The sequence below is a fragment of the Lepidochelys kempii genome, chromosome 18, assembly GCF_965140265.1.
Source record: "Lepidochelys kempii isolate rLepKem1 chromosome 18, rLepKem1.hap2, whole genome shotgun sequence".
Lineage (NCBI taxonomy): Eukaryota > Metazoa > Chordata > Testudines > Cheloniidae > Lepidochelys > Lepidochelys kempii.
In genome coordinates this window covers 23,188,730-23,204,850 of record NC_133273.1, presented here as the reverse complement: position 1 = coordinate 23,204,850, position 16,121 = coordinate 23,188,730, and the positions used below count along the sequence as shown (strand labels likewise).

General features: G+C 56.0%; 1 protein-coding gene across 2 annotated transcripts in view; it reads left to right on the top strand.

The window, feature by feature from the left end:
• GPR153 (G protein-coupled receptor 153) overlaps positions 1–16,121 on the top strand; it is a 45,458-nt gene that overhangs the window by 19,890 nt on the left and 9,447 nt on the right. For both annotated transcript variants that reach the window (XR_012155513.1, XM_073316249.1), the window contains exons 3-5: positions 1,546–1,975; positions 14,739–14,928; positions 15,782–15,966. Coding sequence is in view for 1 of the 2 variants with exons in the window: in XM_073316249.1 (XP_073172350.1) it covers positions 1,546–1,975; positions 14,739–14,928; positions 15,782–15,966 (805 nt within the window). In the remaining variant the exon portion in view is untranslated. The remainder of the gene's footprint in view (positions 1–1,545; positions 1,976–14,738; positions 14,929–15,781; positions 15,967–16,121) is intronic.

Genomic DNA, 16,121 nt, shown 5'->3' with positions numbered 1-16,121 from the left:
TGGCTCCAGTGAGAGTCCGCTGCTGAGACGAAGGTATTTCCGACATGTCATTTGAAGTTCTAAGCAGCAACCAAAGAGCTGATCCCGTACGAGCACACGTCTGTTTAAAGTAGGGAAAACGCTGCTTTGGGTGTTTTTACGACTGGACAGAATCGCCACAGTGTGAAACGATGAAATATGAATAATGCTGCTCTCCTGGGCTGGGTCTACACAGCAGCTGGGAGGCCTCACTCCCCGCTTGGGTGGACATACGCACACCAGTCTGACTCAAGCGGGTGCCTAAAAATAGGAGTGTGGCCTCATGGCTAGGGCTGGCTGGCTGCGTCCGCACAGGGGCCAGGCAGGGTCGTGCCCGGGCAGTTAGCCCCTGCCGCCACCACAGCCACATGCTCTTCTTAACACGCTGGTTCAAGCCGAGCTGCCGGGCCTGCCTGAGCTAGGCCTCACCCCTGCCAGCGCTGTCTGGACGGAGCCTTTTCTGTTCAGCAGCCTGGGGGAGCCAAGCGTAGCAGCCGCCCAGTCAGCTCCTCCACTTGCCGAAGGACCCGGTTCTCTGGCTCCGTGAACAGCTTTACCGAAAGCAGCAGCCTGGACATGGGGCGGGAGTCGGGCTGGGCGGTGACACCCTCCCTGGAGCAATTGTATTTTTTCCAGTGACCGGAAATAATCTTGAACAGCACCACGGAGCTGAACCAGGCTGCCAGAAACCATCCCCTGGCCGCAGCACTCGGGGCGGCAGGACAGGGTACGGATCCAGCCCCGCACAGAGAAACCCCAGGGCGGCAAACGTCCGAACGGCACCGCCAGGCTGGAGAGGCAGCGCAGCCTCCCCATCCGGAGCCTGGTGCTGCGGGTCAGGGCAGCAGGGTCTCGGGCTCTTGCAGGCTCGTGTGTCGGTGAAGTGCGGGCCCGGCCCTGGGAGGTGTGCGGAGCCGGTGGGAGTTGAAGTCGCTCAGCACCTCGCAGGACTGGGCCCTGCGTTTGTAGCCAGCTGGGAGAGCGCTCGCCCCTTGCGTGCTGCCACGCTCTGCAGGGGCTGAAAGCAGGAGCGTGGCTTGGCTGGCGGCTGGAGAGGGGCAGTCACCACAGGCCCTGGTGGGCAGTGCCGCGGGGGAGGTGAATTCCGCATGGGCGGGTTATGTACCAGTTAGAAACCTGACAAGCGCTTGTGACGCAAGGTTGGAGATCGATTGGGAAGGGCCCCGAGCTCTGAACAGCTGGCCAGGGTCTCTGCATAGTGTGCCCAGCTCAATTCCTCCTCCAGCCAGTTTGACACAAGCACAAATAATTCACGCCCTCTTCCTCCTCAGCAGGGGGTCAGGGTCAGCCTCCCACCCGGTCCCGGCTGTGCTGCTGCTGGGCTGAGCACCATGGTGGCTCACGAGGCCGTTTTCCTTTTGAGCTTTGTATCCCGAGAGCCTTTGCCCTGGTGGTGACATGGCATTTGGGGGCAGTCGGTACCTCTGGGTCTTCTCCAGCCAGCGCTGCCCTGCGGGTCTCGTCTGTACCCAAGGAATGCTGTCTTGTCTCCCCCCACCACTGCAGGTTGAGCAATACCAAGAAACAAGCTGTTCACACTGTGATGGGCATTTGGATGGTGTCCTTCATCCTTTCCACCTTGCCAGCAGTCGGATGGCATGACACCACCGAGCGCTTCTACGCCAGGGACTGCCGCTTCATCGTCACCGAGATCGGCCTGGGCTTCGGCGTCTGCTTCCTGCTCCTCATCAGTGGCAGTGTGGCGATGGGCGTCGTCTGCACCAGCATCGCCCTCTTCCAGACCTTCTCCGTCCAAATGGGGCACAGCATCGACAGGAACAAGTTCAACGTACCTGCCATCGTGGTGGAGGACGCGCAGGGCAAACGGCGCTCATCCATCGACGGCTCTGAGCCCGTCAAGACCTCTCTGCAAATCACCTACCTGGTCACCGGGATCGTGTTCATTTATGATTTCCTGATGGGCTTTCCCATCCTGGTGAGTGATGGCTGGGGGGCAGGAGGGGTTGGATTAGTGACTTGTGCGCAAAGGGGGAAAGCTGCCCAGGCTGATACAACCCTGGACCGGCGGTTTCTGGCGTCCAGAGGGGGCATTTCAGGCAACGTTCGCGCAGGGTAAATGCTGCAGCACAGGCTTGTCCCTGGGGCACTTGCTGCTGGACTGTGGAAAGTTGCCATTCCAATCCCACAAGGGCATGGGGGTAGTTTGGGTGCTGGCTGCAGGTTTGGTGGTGCCATGGAAATCATGACTCGGTGTTCGTGCTCCCCAGGCATGGGGCTCTCTTGTTGCTACACTGGGACAGTGCCGCTGTTGGGGCTGTAGGATGTTTCGTTAACAAAGAATAATCAAGTGACCTGGGGTTTTCTGAAATGGCTGGGTACTGGAGCGAATTGGGCCGGGGAGGAAATTAATCAGACTCTCCCCTGCCACCCGCTCCTTGGTGTCCTGCCGCCGTTCCCAGAAATGCCGGGGCCAGAGCGCAAGGCCGTGCTCTGAGGACAAGCTGAGGAGGGGTTCTCTCCCTGCCTGTGTGGAAGGGGAGCTCTGTTGCCTCTGGGGGATTGTAGCCCTCATCCCCTGGCCTAGGGCTGTAATAGCTCCTGGCCTAGAGCCGCTCTGTGCTGTGGAAACCACTACCCACACCCGCAGGTCCGCAGGGCCTTGGCCCTGGCCTCTAGCAGATCCCCCGAGAGCTGTGGGTTCTGGGGCAATGGGGCAAACCCCACACCCTCAAGAGAGGGGCCTGGGGATGCTGCTTGAGGGGAACCTCACTGAATGTCCTGCCTCCCGGGCAGGTTTCTCCACATGAGGAATTCCATGATAAGGTCCCACGTATTCTACCAGCGGTGCGAGTGCAGACAGCCAGGCTCCCTGAGGAAGCTCTGGGTCCCCACTCAGTACCAGTGTCTGCACCATTGCTAGGGAGCCAGGATCCTGCAGCTCTTTCCTGGGCACGGGTTTCACTCCTGCTCTGTGTGACCACACATTGCTCCCGCAGCTCTCCGCCTGCTAGGACCCGGACCTGCGAAACTGGCCTCTGAATCGCATGTGTGAGATCAGCAAGGAAGCAGCTTCACGCAGCAGTGGAGGGAGAGGGGGAGGCTGTGGGATTCGTGCCTTGAACTTTGGCACTTTTCTGGAGTTCTCTGATTCAGAGTTTCCACTGCTAATAAATCACAGGGAGTCTGCAGGGCTGTGTGGGACGGAGGGAGCGCTGGGCCTGGAGCGAGTGACATCCCACGTTGTCAGGGCGGTCGAGCGGGGTTGGTGCAGAGACAGCAGGACCGATGTGCACGCCCGGAACCAAATGGGCTGGGCGCACAGTGAGGAGGAATGTAGCCAGAGCCAGAATATGTGATGAATTGAAAGGCTAATAAATGGCAAAGATGGTTTAATGCAGAATAATGATGTCTTTGAAGTGCCTTTCTCATACACTCCTGCCTGCGTAATAGAAGCGGAGGGACAGAGGGAAGGCAGTGTGTTGGGAGCGATTGATGAGGAGCTGGGAATTAAAGATCAACCTTAATGAAGAGAGGAGCTGGGACGCTGGCAAGTCTGATCCTGCAGCCTGAGCATTGTCGAATCTGCTCAGCACAGAGAGTTACTGAGGCAGGAGCCAAGTGCATAGTGCAGCTGCCCCATCTGCTTGTGGGGGGGTTGGGGAGCCTTGTGGGGGGGGCAGGGTGGGATGAGTTTGTGGTTAAGACACTGGGCTGGACCTCTGGGGAATGTGGTTCAGTTCCCAACTCTGCCACTGCCTCCCTGCCTGACCTTGGGCAAGTCTCTCTCTGCCTGCATTCCCATTGGCAGCATGGGGCAGTAGCAGTGCCCAGCTTTGTGGGGTGGGGGGAGGGATGCCAGTGAGGGACCCACAAACCACGGTGGTGGGGAGGGCACGTGAGTACATCGATAGGGAGGAGTGCAGATGAATTCCTGCAGCTTTAGGGCAAGGAAAGCGAGGCCCCAGAAGGGAGCAGAAGCAATGTGAGGCCTCAGATTGGTCCTGCCCCAGCACTTCCCATGTTTGGCTTGTGATGGAGAATGGAGGCGAGTGGGTCCCGTGCCATGGGGCGTGCCAGCCCCTCCTCTCCATCACAAGAGGGGGCTGTGAGCACAGGACTGGAGTCAGGGATGGCTGCTGGCTCCTGGCATCTGGAGTTAGCCAGAGAAAGGGGCGTGGAACTGAGAACAGTCTGGGCAAGTGCCCGCGATGCTTTAGTCTGTGGCTGTCATGTATAGTGGGGATGGGAATCCTGTGGCTTTTAAGATTATGCTGGACATGCGGCAGGCCCAGTGTTGACGTCCCGCAGCTGGGGGTGATAAGTGTCTGTATTTACTGCATGGGAAGCAGCCTATGAAATGGCCAGCAGAGGCGAGTGATGCAGATTTCCCTGCTTCGGCTGTCCCATTTATGCATTTGGTTCTTTTGGTAGCTGGTGCAGCTCCTCTAAGCAGGACTCTGTGTGTATCTTTGGCTTCTCTGGGAGTGGCCGCTCTGGGGAGAGAAGGGAGAAGCATTGGCAGGACCCGTGTAAGGCGAGAATACGGGCACGTGCATTGCAGTGGATGGAGAGCTGCTGCGGGGAAGCTGCTCTGTGAGGCCTTTTGCTAAAGCCCTTTGAAAAGGCCCGGCCTTGTGCAGGCAAAACACGACAGAGACGTGTGGCCTGGCTGAGGTTTCGTTCCCTGAGCTGCCAGCTCCTTCGCACCTTGCCAGCAAATAATACCCGCTCTCGGAAGCCATGAGTCAGTAATTGGGGGCCCCTGTGGAGAGTGTGACTGCATGCCACCCTGGAGATGTTGCCCCAGGTGGGCGCTGGGGTGCAGTTCACCCTGGTGGGGCAGAGCTTTGCAGCCTGCTAATAACATGCCAGTGCTCCTGAGAACCCTGGTGTGCTGGCCTTGAGGGCTATTAATAAATGACGAGCTAAATCTGTGGAGGGTAATTTGCCTTTCCAGGCCCATAGCCCCCCCGTGCTGTAGGAGCCCCTGCGTTTGTGCTATTGAGAAAGCAGCCAGATGGTAGTGGGCTAAGAGGGGGCCTAGGAGCCAGAAACCGCAGAGCTCCATCTCTCCCAGCTTCCATGGCCCCTGCCACCTTAGTACCAGAATCCCTTATCCCCACTCTGCCACTGACTGAATCTGTGTCCTTAGGCAAGTCCCTTAATCTGCCAGGGACACAGAGGCTGGCTTCATGAAGTGAAGCACCCCATCAGGGTTGGAGGACTCGTGGAGGAGAAGCAGGGATTCCTCATTTACAGACATTCTTCTCGCCTGGCTCAGTGGGTGGGCAGGGCAATGCTAGCCCTTCTGAGTCCCTCTGCCCGTTTCTCTGGCACTCACCTTCCCTGCCTGTCCCTACGCTCCCATTGCTCCTCTCGCCGGAGAGACGAGGGGCCACGTTCGGCTCTCAGTGGCGCTGGTGTGACTCTGGAGCTGCACGGCTGATGTCCTATCGTTGTGAGCTATGTACAGTTAACGCACAGTGGGGCGGGGGCAGTCGGAGGGGGGGTGGGAGACTGGCAGGCCAGGGTAGGTGTCGTTGGTAGGCTGTGCTTACAGGCAGCCAGGGGGATCCAGTGCTTTTCTGCACCGCCAGTCACTAATTCAGCAACCTGAAATTATATTTCATGCTTCATTAGATGCCTACTTTGAATGCAGCAAGTTTATTGTTCCTGCTTTAAATCTGGCCTGATTCCACTGGGGGTTGGCACCTTTTTGTGTATGGTTTTTCTTTTCTCTCTCTCTTTCCACCTGTCACCAGCAGGATCATCGCCCTGTGCTGCCCCATTCATCCTCCCACTGCTGCACCTGCCCCTTCAGGTGCATCTGCAGCTTGTACCTCGGGAACTGGCTGGGCACCGCCCGCCCTGTGTGGCTAATGCGGGGACAGTTCTGTAGCCAGGACTGCTGTTAGGGCACGGCAGGCTCCTTTTGTGCCTGAAGGTCCAGGGCGGGGCCCCTCTCCCCGTCTTCCGAGGCCCTCTGCACCTCGTGAGATGTGTGCCCCAGACAGTCGGTCCTCTCGCTAAGCCACCCGCCCCTCAGCAGGGCAACGCCCTGGTGAAGCGGCAGGCTGTTTGCCGAGCCGAGAGACCGGAACGTTTCCCAGGGCCGCCCTGCACCAGCCCCTCCTAAATATAGCCTCTTGTGGCTGAGGGGAGCTGCCCTCTGGCCTCCAAAGTCAGTGACTCGTTCCTGGAGAGCTGCTGCTTCTCTTTGGACTACCCACCCCACAGCCTATCCCTGGCCGGGGTGGATCAGTCCAAAAGACAAGGCAGTACAGGCCAGCTTTTCCCCCCCGGGCAAGGGGAGGGTGCTCCCTGGAGAGGCAAGGAACTTGGGAAGAGGGACAGAAACCGGGATTTAAACGGTGCGTGTAAGGGAGGGGCGGGGGGAGAGTGCGAGTGAGGAGCGGATTTTATTTAGAAGGTGCTAAAGATGACCCCGGGCTCCGAGAGCATGTGACTGTTGGAGCTGATGGCTGGGATTTTTAAATAGCTCAGTGCTGACAGGATTCTTACTTAAAATTCTGCTCTGGAAAAAGCCTCAGCAGAGCAGAATTTGTCTTGGGCTGAAAGTCCCCGGAGATGTGCAGGAGGTGAGGCGTGGGGGACAGGCAGCGTTGTGTGCCCTGTGCTCTGCTGGAGCGGCTGGGCCAGGCATGCCCCAGGTGCGCGGGGGCGCATGGTGGGGAGGAGATGTGCCAATGAGAGGAGCAGATAAAAAGGACTCCTTGTTCTTTTGAAGTGTTCGCTGTCGAAATGTGTCAGACCCTAAGGGGGGAACGTTCTCTGCTGGAATTTACATAATAAACACTGCGAAAAGGAGGAAAGAGATGCACGTTTCCTCTCCCATGTTCCCACTGTGATGAGGGGCTGCTCCTGGTGCCTGCAGGAGCATGTTCTGGTCTCCCATGCCGGAGGCCCGGGGTCAGATGCCCATGCGGCTGCGTCTGGCTGTGGAGCAGCATCCAGCGGCTTCCCCCAGAGCCCTGGCCGGCCCTGCTGGCTAGTGCAGACTCCTGAGGAGCTGGCTTGAGCAGCTGGTAAGCGGGGCCCCCCTGGATGTGGGAGAGCTCCTGGTGCAGCGCACTCTTCAGGAGCCATTGCACTCGTGTCTAGGCTCTGAGCTCCAATTCAAGGACAGCACCATGGAGCCTCTGGCGGCCCAGTTACACTGTAGTGTCGATGCCCGTGCCAGGGAGTCAGTGCTCCTGGTGCAGGAATGCCACTTCCCCGAACGAGGTTCTTGTCTGTCAACATAGCGACCGTGACGCTGGTGATTGTCTGTCCTTCACACCCTGACCAGCAAAGCCGTGCGGGCACCTGCTAAGTGCAGCCCAAGCCTTCGGGGCTGGTCTGCGCTGGGAAATGGCATCAAGAGAGAATCCGTGGTAACGAACACGCGGTTAGCGCCGAGCTCCATGTCGGCGCAGCTGGTGTGTTCGACGCCACGTCCGCCGGCCGTGCTTCCCCTAGCTAACAGGATGCCACAGTGACGCCCTGAGACCAGCTTTTCTCCGGGTGCCGTGTGGGCACACGTCCCTGGGCGGTGCCCCGGGGAAGCTGCACTACTGAAAGGTAACGCAAGGACAGCTCTGGACGTGGGTGAGCTCAGGCCAAGCTGGGTGTGAGGCTGGGCAGCGCAAGCTCCCGCCACGTGCTTCAGCCCAGCACTAGAGGTGCCATGTGGGGGCTGGGAAAGCACTGGGCCTCTCTGCTGAGCCTGCCAGCCGGGGAGCCAGCTGTGCTCTCCCAGGCTGCCGACAAGCTGGGGCAGCTTCCTGTGAACGGCTGCGGGTGAACGGCGCTGTCTCCTCCCCCTTACCTTGTGGTCAGTGGCTGGAGGGGGACCGGCTGGTGGCTTCTTTCTTTCCAAGTGCACAGGTGCCCCATCACCCTCCTAACTGGGCCCCTCATCATCAGCCTCTTCAGAGAGGCCAGGGACGGAGTGGCCTGCAGGCAGCAGAGACCCACTGTATTGCTGATGAACGTTTATATTGTGGCAGCCGCTAGAGTGGGTGAGCACCATTCGCTGTGCAGAGGGCAAGTGCTGCTGGCTGCTTCAGAAGACGCTCTGATGAAGTTAGTGGAGGTGACACATGACTACGGCGAAGAATCGGGTCTGGAGTTGAATATGGACAAGACAAAAACTAGCACGGTGCACAAAGAACCTGGGAAACATGCAAGGTTCCAGTGAATGAAGCCGCCATGCAGCAAGTGAGAAATTATTGCTGTTTAGGAAGCATCGTTACAGAAGATGAACAATCAGATACTGAAGTCAGCACCAGAATAGCAAAACCAGAAGAGATTCTGGAAGCATAACAGTCTGATGAGATGGGATATACATCTGAAGACTTATTCTCTTAAAACGTACAGTTGGTCTGTGTTAAACTTTGGCTGTGAAACTTGGACATTCAAACAATCAGTAATTAAAAATAAACCCAATCCTTTGAATTATGGTGGTATAGAATAATTCTGAAGATATCCTGGCTAGACTGTAACCAATGAGGAAGTATTAGAGATGGTGGGTGTCACCATCCAGGGCAACTGCACCTGGATATTCCCTTAGCAATCCAACATGGGCACCCGCTCTCAGACTTCCGCCTCCCCAGCTGTTGCCCTTCTGGGCAGAGACCTATGCCCTTCTCCCTCCTGACTGGGATGTTTCCATGCTGCACAGTTCCCTGCCTACTCTGTGTAATTCTCAGCACAGACAAGGTGGGCCAAGGACACCTGCTCACTTTCTCTTCTGAGACAGTTAACAGGTGTAACTGCGACAGTTATATGGTAGCACACAGCACTCCCCATGAGGCCTGCTTTATTCTTAAGGTAAAAAGCATTACAGAGAAAGCATATTAAAGACAATAAGAGAACCTGCATGCATACAAATAATCTTACCAGGGTTCATCCCAACCCTAACTTGGATTCTGGCAGGAGCTGTCCGTCAGCACCCCACCCCTGGGTTTCCTTGTGGCCACAAGGTCAACACAGCCTCAGCTCAGAACTAGCCCCCAGTCCTTCCACCCCTACCCTAAGGATTGGGGCCTTGTCCATTGGCTGGATCAGGGAGAAGGCTCTGAGCTAGTTTCAAACCAGGATATTTATCTAAGAACCCTTTCTTCCCTGGAGAATACAGTTTGAGCTAGTACCTACATCTCCCTGGAAGGGGGGCTTCCAGGGGTTGATAATGGAGGCAGTACATTAGCATTTCCCTCCCTGCTAGAGAGGGTACATTCAATGCCACAATAACACATACACACCTGCATTTTTAATACAATATACCCAAAGATATTAACTCTAGTTCAATAAGATTTATCTTAATTCCATAAGGTTCGTTCAGGATACTGCAGGGTATTGTCAGCAGCACTGGAACTCAGCAGATGCTAGTAAGCGATCTTACGAAAACAAAGATTGGATTTGCAGGGCACATTGCAAAAGGTTCAGCGGACACCGCATGTTTACGGGCACTGAAAAGGGAAGCTAATGGTGAACAGGAGGCAGAAAAGACGATCTTGGATGGATGGTGTGGTATCCTGGGTGGACTATTCATCCACAGAGATTAGCAGAGGATTTGAGCTACCGTGGTTGCAAATCTCCAGGAATGGAGATGCCACCTAGGAAGACGTAATACCTAGAGATCATGGTCAGGGCCCATTGTGCTGGGTGCCATACAGACAGATCCAACTGCAGATCACTCCCAGTCTTCAGGGCATGTTACTCCTAGCCCCGCTGAGGCATGTTGGGGTGTGAGTGTGGAATTTGCACAGCTGTGGCCTGTGCTCTTTCTGCCCTGGGGACCGATACACCTGGTACAAATAGGCGGCAGTGTCCAAAACTGTCGATCGGGCACCTCTGACGAGCACGAAACTGATTTTTATGTAAGCGAAGTTAAAAATGCAAATGCTGCCCTGGTGAGCAAGCCAGCCTCCCCTCCTCCAGCATGAATTTGCTCTTGCCTTGCAGCCCATTCGTGATGTTACTTGAAGCAGGATTTAACAAACAGTGAGGATGCTGATACTCCATGCCAGGCGATGTTAAGCAATTTATAAAGATCAGATTAAGTTAATATGAATTTGACTTACACCATTATGCTAATGATCCATTAATTAACAGGGGGAAGCACTATAGTTGGTCTTGATTAATATGAATCAGTTTGCATATTCTGGCTGTATTTTTCTTTTCCAAATTCTGAAACATTCATAACTGGGTGGTTTGTGCTACAGGGCTGGCCGGCCGTGGTTGCGTGCAGCTCATTGGCTCTGGAACTGGCAGTAGACACGCCAGCCCACTGGGAAAATGGCCTCTACATGCTGCAGCGGGGTTGTTTTAATTTAATAAACCTTTTGTTTCAGCAGCAACACGTTAATAACTCCTAACCCCAGCAGTACAGACTTGCTGTCTGCCATCTGGAATCCAGTGTGGGGAAAGCTCAGAGAGGTAGATGGGAGGCAGGCGACACTTTTGACATGCAAAAAGTCATTCCAGCCTTGCAGGGTGGGCGTAGATGAATGGGCTCTTTCATGCCCCGATTCAGGAAAGTGCTTAAGCGCGTGCTTAACTTGACCATGCACCTAGGGTTTTTTCTGGATAGACAAGTGAGGGCTTCAGTGAGCTTGCGGGATTCAGACCAAATCGCTGTGTATCCAGCCTAGCAAGGGTGCTGTGAACATCCCCTCTCCCCATAGCCAGGAGGCTCCAAGTGCATTGAGCAAGTTCACATAGAGAGGAGACAGCCGAATGTTTGCATTCACTTGCAGGCTGGTGTTAGCTGCCATCTCCAAGATGCTACAAAGTGCTCTGGAGCAGCTAATGAGTGGGAGGGGGCAGTCCCATGAAGAGAGACCTTGGTGGAATAATCATGATTTCCCATGTAAGATTTTGGACCGTTGATGAGAATGACACCAACTTGGGGCACTGCCTATGACCTATGGGCCCCATGTCCTTTCCAGCAGATGGGGGGAGAGCATGGAGCCGTTTGCCAGAGTAGGAAACCTAGAAAGCATTTCAGTTTGCCTCGCTTGTATGGATTTGGAGATTGGAGGTGGGGGGCGGGATTTGCACAGTTATCAGGCAATCAGCACCTCTGACCCTCCTCAGCTCGTGGAGTGCCCCTGCCCCCAGCCTCGAGGCATCACCTGGCTTGGGCGGAATCACGTGGTTTTGCCATTCGCAGACTGGGCCCTGCCTGGCATTCCCTTGGTACTAACCAGGCTTGCCTCGGCAGATCTGACTTGGGTCGTATCCTGCAGTCTGTTCCCTCCCGGGTGATGACAGCGATAACCGGTGAACTGACCCCCTCCTTAAGGCAAAGTATAATTTACTAGAACAAAAGCATGTCAGAGAAAACAGGTCTTAAAAGCAATAAACCAACCTCTGCGCATATCTGCCTCTCCCTGAGGCTTACCCTTCCCTGGGTCTGGAAAGGCCAATCTCCCAGGGAGGGCTGACAGCTTGTCTTCCTGTTAGAACTCATTGACCCATCTTCTCCAGAGAAGAGCTTTTTAACTCTTTACTGTCCTTTGCTCTCTAGTTCCCAGCCTGGCAAGCCAGCTGTGCCCTTCGGCCTGGAAGTAGGCCATTGCCTTGTAACTGCCACCCACAGTGCTTGGTGGGAGGTTGCTTATCCGGGGAGAATATGTGCTTGCGTTTCTGTTTGTTCTTCTTCTTAAGCTAGATCAACACATTCATACAGGAAATTCTTATTGTCCAGTACAGAAGAACTTCCCCTCGCTGACTTGGTCACACTCACTGTTCATAAACCTGGTACATCTCCGTACCCTTATTGTTACACAGCAGCTCCTTCGGCATTAATAATTTTATTGCATCTTTGCTGCAGTTTGCATGAAGTGCGCTTAGCAGAGTCAGTGTACTGAACCCCGAGCGTGTGCTTGCTCTGAACGTAACCCTTGTTTTCCGCTTCTAAAAGCCACTGAAATGCTCTGCCTTTGGGAGCGAGGGGGAAAGATTGAATAATTGCTACGTTTGGGCATTAAAACAGGAAAAATACTCTCTGCGGGAGGGTGTTTGCTGTGCAGGGCTTGGGTCGCAGGCTGAGAACCAGCACGTGCATTTTTTAGGATCGCCAGGGCCCTGACAATGTGCCCTCTTTTAATCTAATTTTTACTGTCCCAAGAAGCCGACAGAGTGTTCGAAGTTCTGTCCAGAGTCCGCAGTCTTCTCTCCAAATTCTGCAGGAGCAGGGAGCTGCCTAATAGCCAGCACGTGTGTCAAGCTGGATTAGCAGTGCTTGGCTGAAACTGGGCAAGAGTTGTCAGTTCTGGTCTTGCTCTGCTGGAGGCGGAAGGGTGTCCCATGGGATAGGAGAGGAGGGTGTCGTCGGCAGCCCCACTGTCAGGGCGGGTGATCTGACTGGAGCTGGCCTGTGTCATTTTCTTGTCAATCTTGTGTCTGGGAAAGCACAGCCAAGTGCTTTATATTTTGCAGACTGAGCTCCCAGACACTGAGAAAACTGGCTGCATGTGAGCCCGGAGCATGGTGTTTGAGTCCGTCCGTACAGCTCTGGGTCAGAAGGATGGTCTTGACTGTGTCTGCACATCACTGAAGGGAGGTCCCTGCCCTGCTGCCGGCAGAGTGGCTGCGTGAGCTGCCTGCTTTCTGGCGTGTGGTGCCCTCGTAAAGGTCGGGGTGGCTGCCGTTAATTCTGGCTGGAGGAGGCAGGTGTGTTAAGAGGGGATGTGGTTCTGCAGCCAGCCTCCTCCCTATGCCAGGGTGAGTGGTTGGGGGCGCCGTGCCTGCAAAAGGCTGTTTGAACTTGTGTGGCTGATGGGGAGTCCCTCGTGTATGACTTTTGTGTAATCGTCGTTCGATAACAGGAGCCGCAGAGAGACCAGCATGGCATTTCAGCTGCTCAGCAGTGGTTTGATTGGCTGATGAGTGTGGGGGGTGGAGAGGGAGGTTGCTACCAGCAGACTGATGCTGCAAAGCTTGTACAGGAGTTCCTCTGGGTAAACACAAAACCACCCCAGTAAGTATCATGGAGCTTAGTACGATGCAAAGCCTCCTCGGTCTCACCTGTCTGCCTGATCCTCCGCAATGCTGCATGTGCACAGCTCCATTGCCTTCAGCTGGAGTTGGGGGGCTGAGCCCCCATGGAAACCAGGCTCTCGGATGAGGAGAAGTCTGCCTTTCTCCTCACTCTCTCCACTCAAGGAGGATTTAGCAGGGGCTTTGCACCTGGACACACACTGCTTCCCTCTGACCAGGCAGGGATGGTGAAATCCCACATTGACGGGATGGAGCAGTGGCTAATGCCCGTGAATCTGTGTGTGGGGAGCTTGAGAACGATCGAGGGAGCTCTGGTGCTTGGGAAGCAAGGGAGAGGGAAACTCCTGCATGAGTGACTCAGAACTGAACTGAACTTTAAAGACCCTGGAAGCAAATGTTGGAGAAAGGGCAGATGCTTGTTTGCCTGCATTGCGGCTGATGGCAGCAGGGTCGCTGCCCTCTAACCTCTGCCAGCTGCAGCCCTGGTCAGTGCTGCTCTCGGCGAGCCTGGTATTGCTGGAGGTAGCTGGGGGGGGCTGCGCCACTGTCCCGCGTGAATTACGCTGGGGACGCTGAGCTACTAGCGCAAGGTGTGAAAGACTCTCCTGCTCCGTTCGCATGCAAGCCGCTATCTCGGAGCCCGCTGCGCTGGCGGGGGCTGGGAATCTCCCCTGGGGCACATCTCCCACTGCTCCTGTTCACCATAGTTCTTGTCCCTTCTGGGTTCTCTGGACCCTGCTGCTTGTTCCCTTCATCCTCCTGATGACCTCATAAGCCTTCTCCTGAGACTAGCGATGATGTCACAAGTGGGATGGTGACATCAGGGCAGTGCCCCTGCATCAAGCAACGTGTGTGCCAAGGGGGGTCTGGAAACTGGGCCCAAGCTGAGGCAGCTGCAGACAGAGGCTTTGTTCTCTGAGGGGCGCTGCAGGCTTGGAACTGAGTGTGCCCCACTTGGCAAGGCTGCTCTGGGCTTTGGGATCTCGTATGGATTTGACAGGAGCAGGTTGCCAGGTGCCTGGAGGCTTTCACAGGTTGCTGAGCAAAGCTGAGAAGGCCGGTTAGCAGGGCCCCTCTTCCAGACTCACCCCACCCCAAGCGGTGGTTACCCAGTTGGATCAGGTGCACGAAGGCCTGTTTCGGTGTTAACAGAGATGCTGAGCGCTCAGGAGTGTCCCGGCACCAGACAGTGGCTGATGCAGAGAGTGACGGAGAATGCCGGCTGGACCGTGACGCTCCCTGAGCAAGGCCCTGATGTGGCAGCTGTAAGAACCGCCCTCCAAACGCAACACCCAGCAGTGCAGGCCGGGCCTTCAGAGCAGCTGTGTGTGCTGGGTACCGGGGCCTCCCAGGTGTCCCTGCCCTCCGCTTCCTGGAGAAGGGAAGACAGGGTTGGGATGCTCGGCTTGAATGCTGAGGACTTGCCCAACCCTATGGAGGCTTCTGGGTTGCGGGGCTGTGTAGGGCTCCATTTGGAGCCTGCCCAGAGCAGTTATCCGCCAGCCCAGGGACCAGGAGCTGGGTCTGCTGAAAAGCAGTGCCTAGGGCTAGCCCCGGGCCAGATCTCCACAGCATTCTGCCAGCCAGCCGGCCTGGGGCTCCAACCTGGGCCGCTTTTTGTGCAGAGCACAGCACTAACCTCTGCGTCCCACACAGGCCCTGAGTCGATGGGACAGGCCAGTCTGGGGGCCGTGCTGAGTAACTAACGCACTGGGGTTTTGATGTCCCAGGTGGTGAGCTTTGCCAGCCTGAAGTCTGACGTGTCCTACAACTGGATGGTGGTGTGTGTTCTCTGGTGCTCGGTCATCCAGTCCCTGCTCCTTCCCCTCTTCCTCTGGGCCTGTGATCGCTACCGAGCAGACGTACGATCCATCTGGGAGAAGTGCGTGGCCATCATGTCCAACGACGACGCAGATGAAGGTGAGAGCGAGCATGTGCTGATACGTGATGCATGCCCTGGGTAGCTGCCTGGGCCAGCCTGTGTCCGCCACACTACCCCTCCCCTGGGTGCTTGTCCCGTGTCTGCAGAGCGGCGGGCTGTGCCAGTCACAATGCACCCTCTGTGTTTTAACATGGGGGTAGAGAGGGCTGAGCGATGGGCAATGAAGTGGCTGCAAATGCCAAAGCCAGACATAACTAAGATGATTCCAAGCATGGTGGTGGGCAAGCGGGTCACTTGCCAGGAGTCTCCTCCTGTCTGGAGTTACCAGGCACCCACATGCCATTAAGTGTCACTGCGCCACATTCTTCCGCCCTCCCGCGGGTAGGGTTGGCGCACAAGTGGGGGTGCAGCCTGGACGGGCATGGCAGCCCTCCATGATGCCAGCGGTGGCTCTAGTGGGGCACTGTACCCATCCCTGAATGGGCGCTCCTTAGTGATGCATGTTCTGAAACCACCCCATCCTTCGCCGCTGTAGCTGCCGGGCTCTGCAGTCACGAGTGTCTCCGTGCAGTCCTGCTGCCCTCTAAAGCCCATCCCGTGTGCAGCCCTGGGGCGTGAGTCCCTTCCCTCAGCCTCATCTCTGTCCCTCCAGGAGAGGCACGTGGGATTGGGCTGGAAATTCATTTTAATTTTTCCCTGAGCGAACCAGCGACCCTGGCTCCTCGGGCTAAGAACAGTCGATGACGTAGCCCCCTGGGTATCGCTGGAGAATCTCCTGCCTAGACCCCGCTAGCAGAGCTCTGCCCACCAGAGCACCACGTCTCCCTCCTGGGTCTCAATTGCACGTGCTAATTTCTGTTCCAAACTAATTCTGACACCAACCCCTTGCAGAGACGAGCCTGGATGGTGCAATTCACACCGACCTGATGTATGAGAGGCCTTACGACTATAACTACGGCGGGGACATCTTAGCGCTGGAGCACATTGCCAAGTACGACTTCTCAGCACTAGAGAGAGGAATCCCTCAGGTGTACCCTGTGCGATCGGTGCAGGAGAACAAAATGCAGTATCTGCAGGTAATGGGCTCCGGGATGGGCAGCAGCCTTCCCCTCCGAGCAGTCTTGGGACATGCTCTTGGAAAGAGAAAGTGCCTACAAAGCAATAAAAAAAAGTGCGAATCGCTTGGCTGTGGCTCAGCATTTCAGGTGCAATGGGGGCCTGCAGTGCTGGC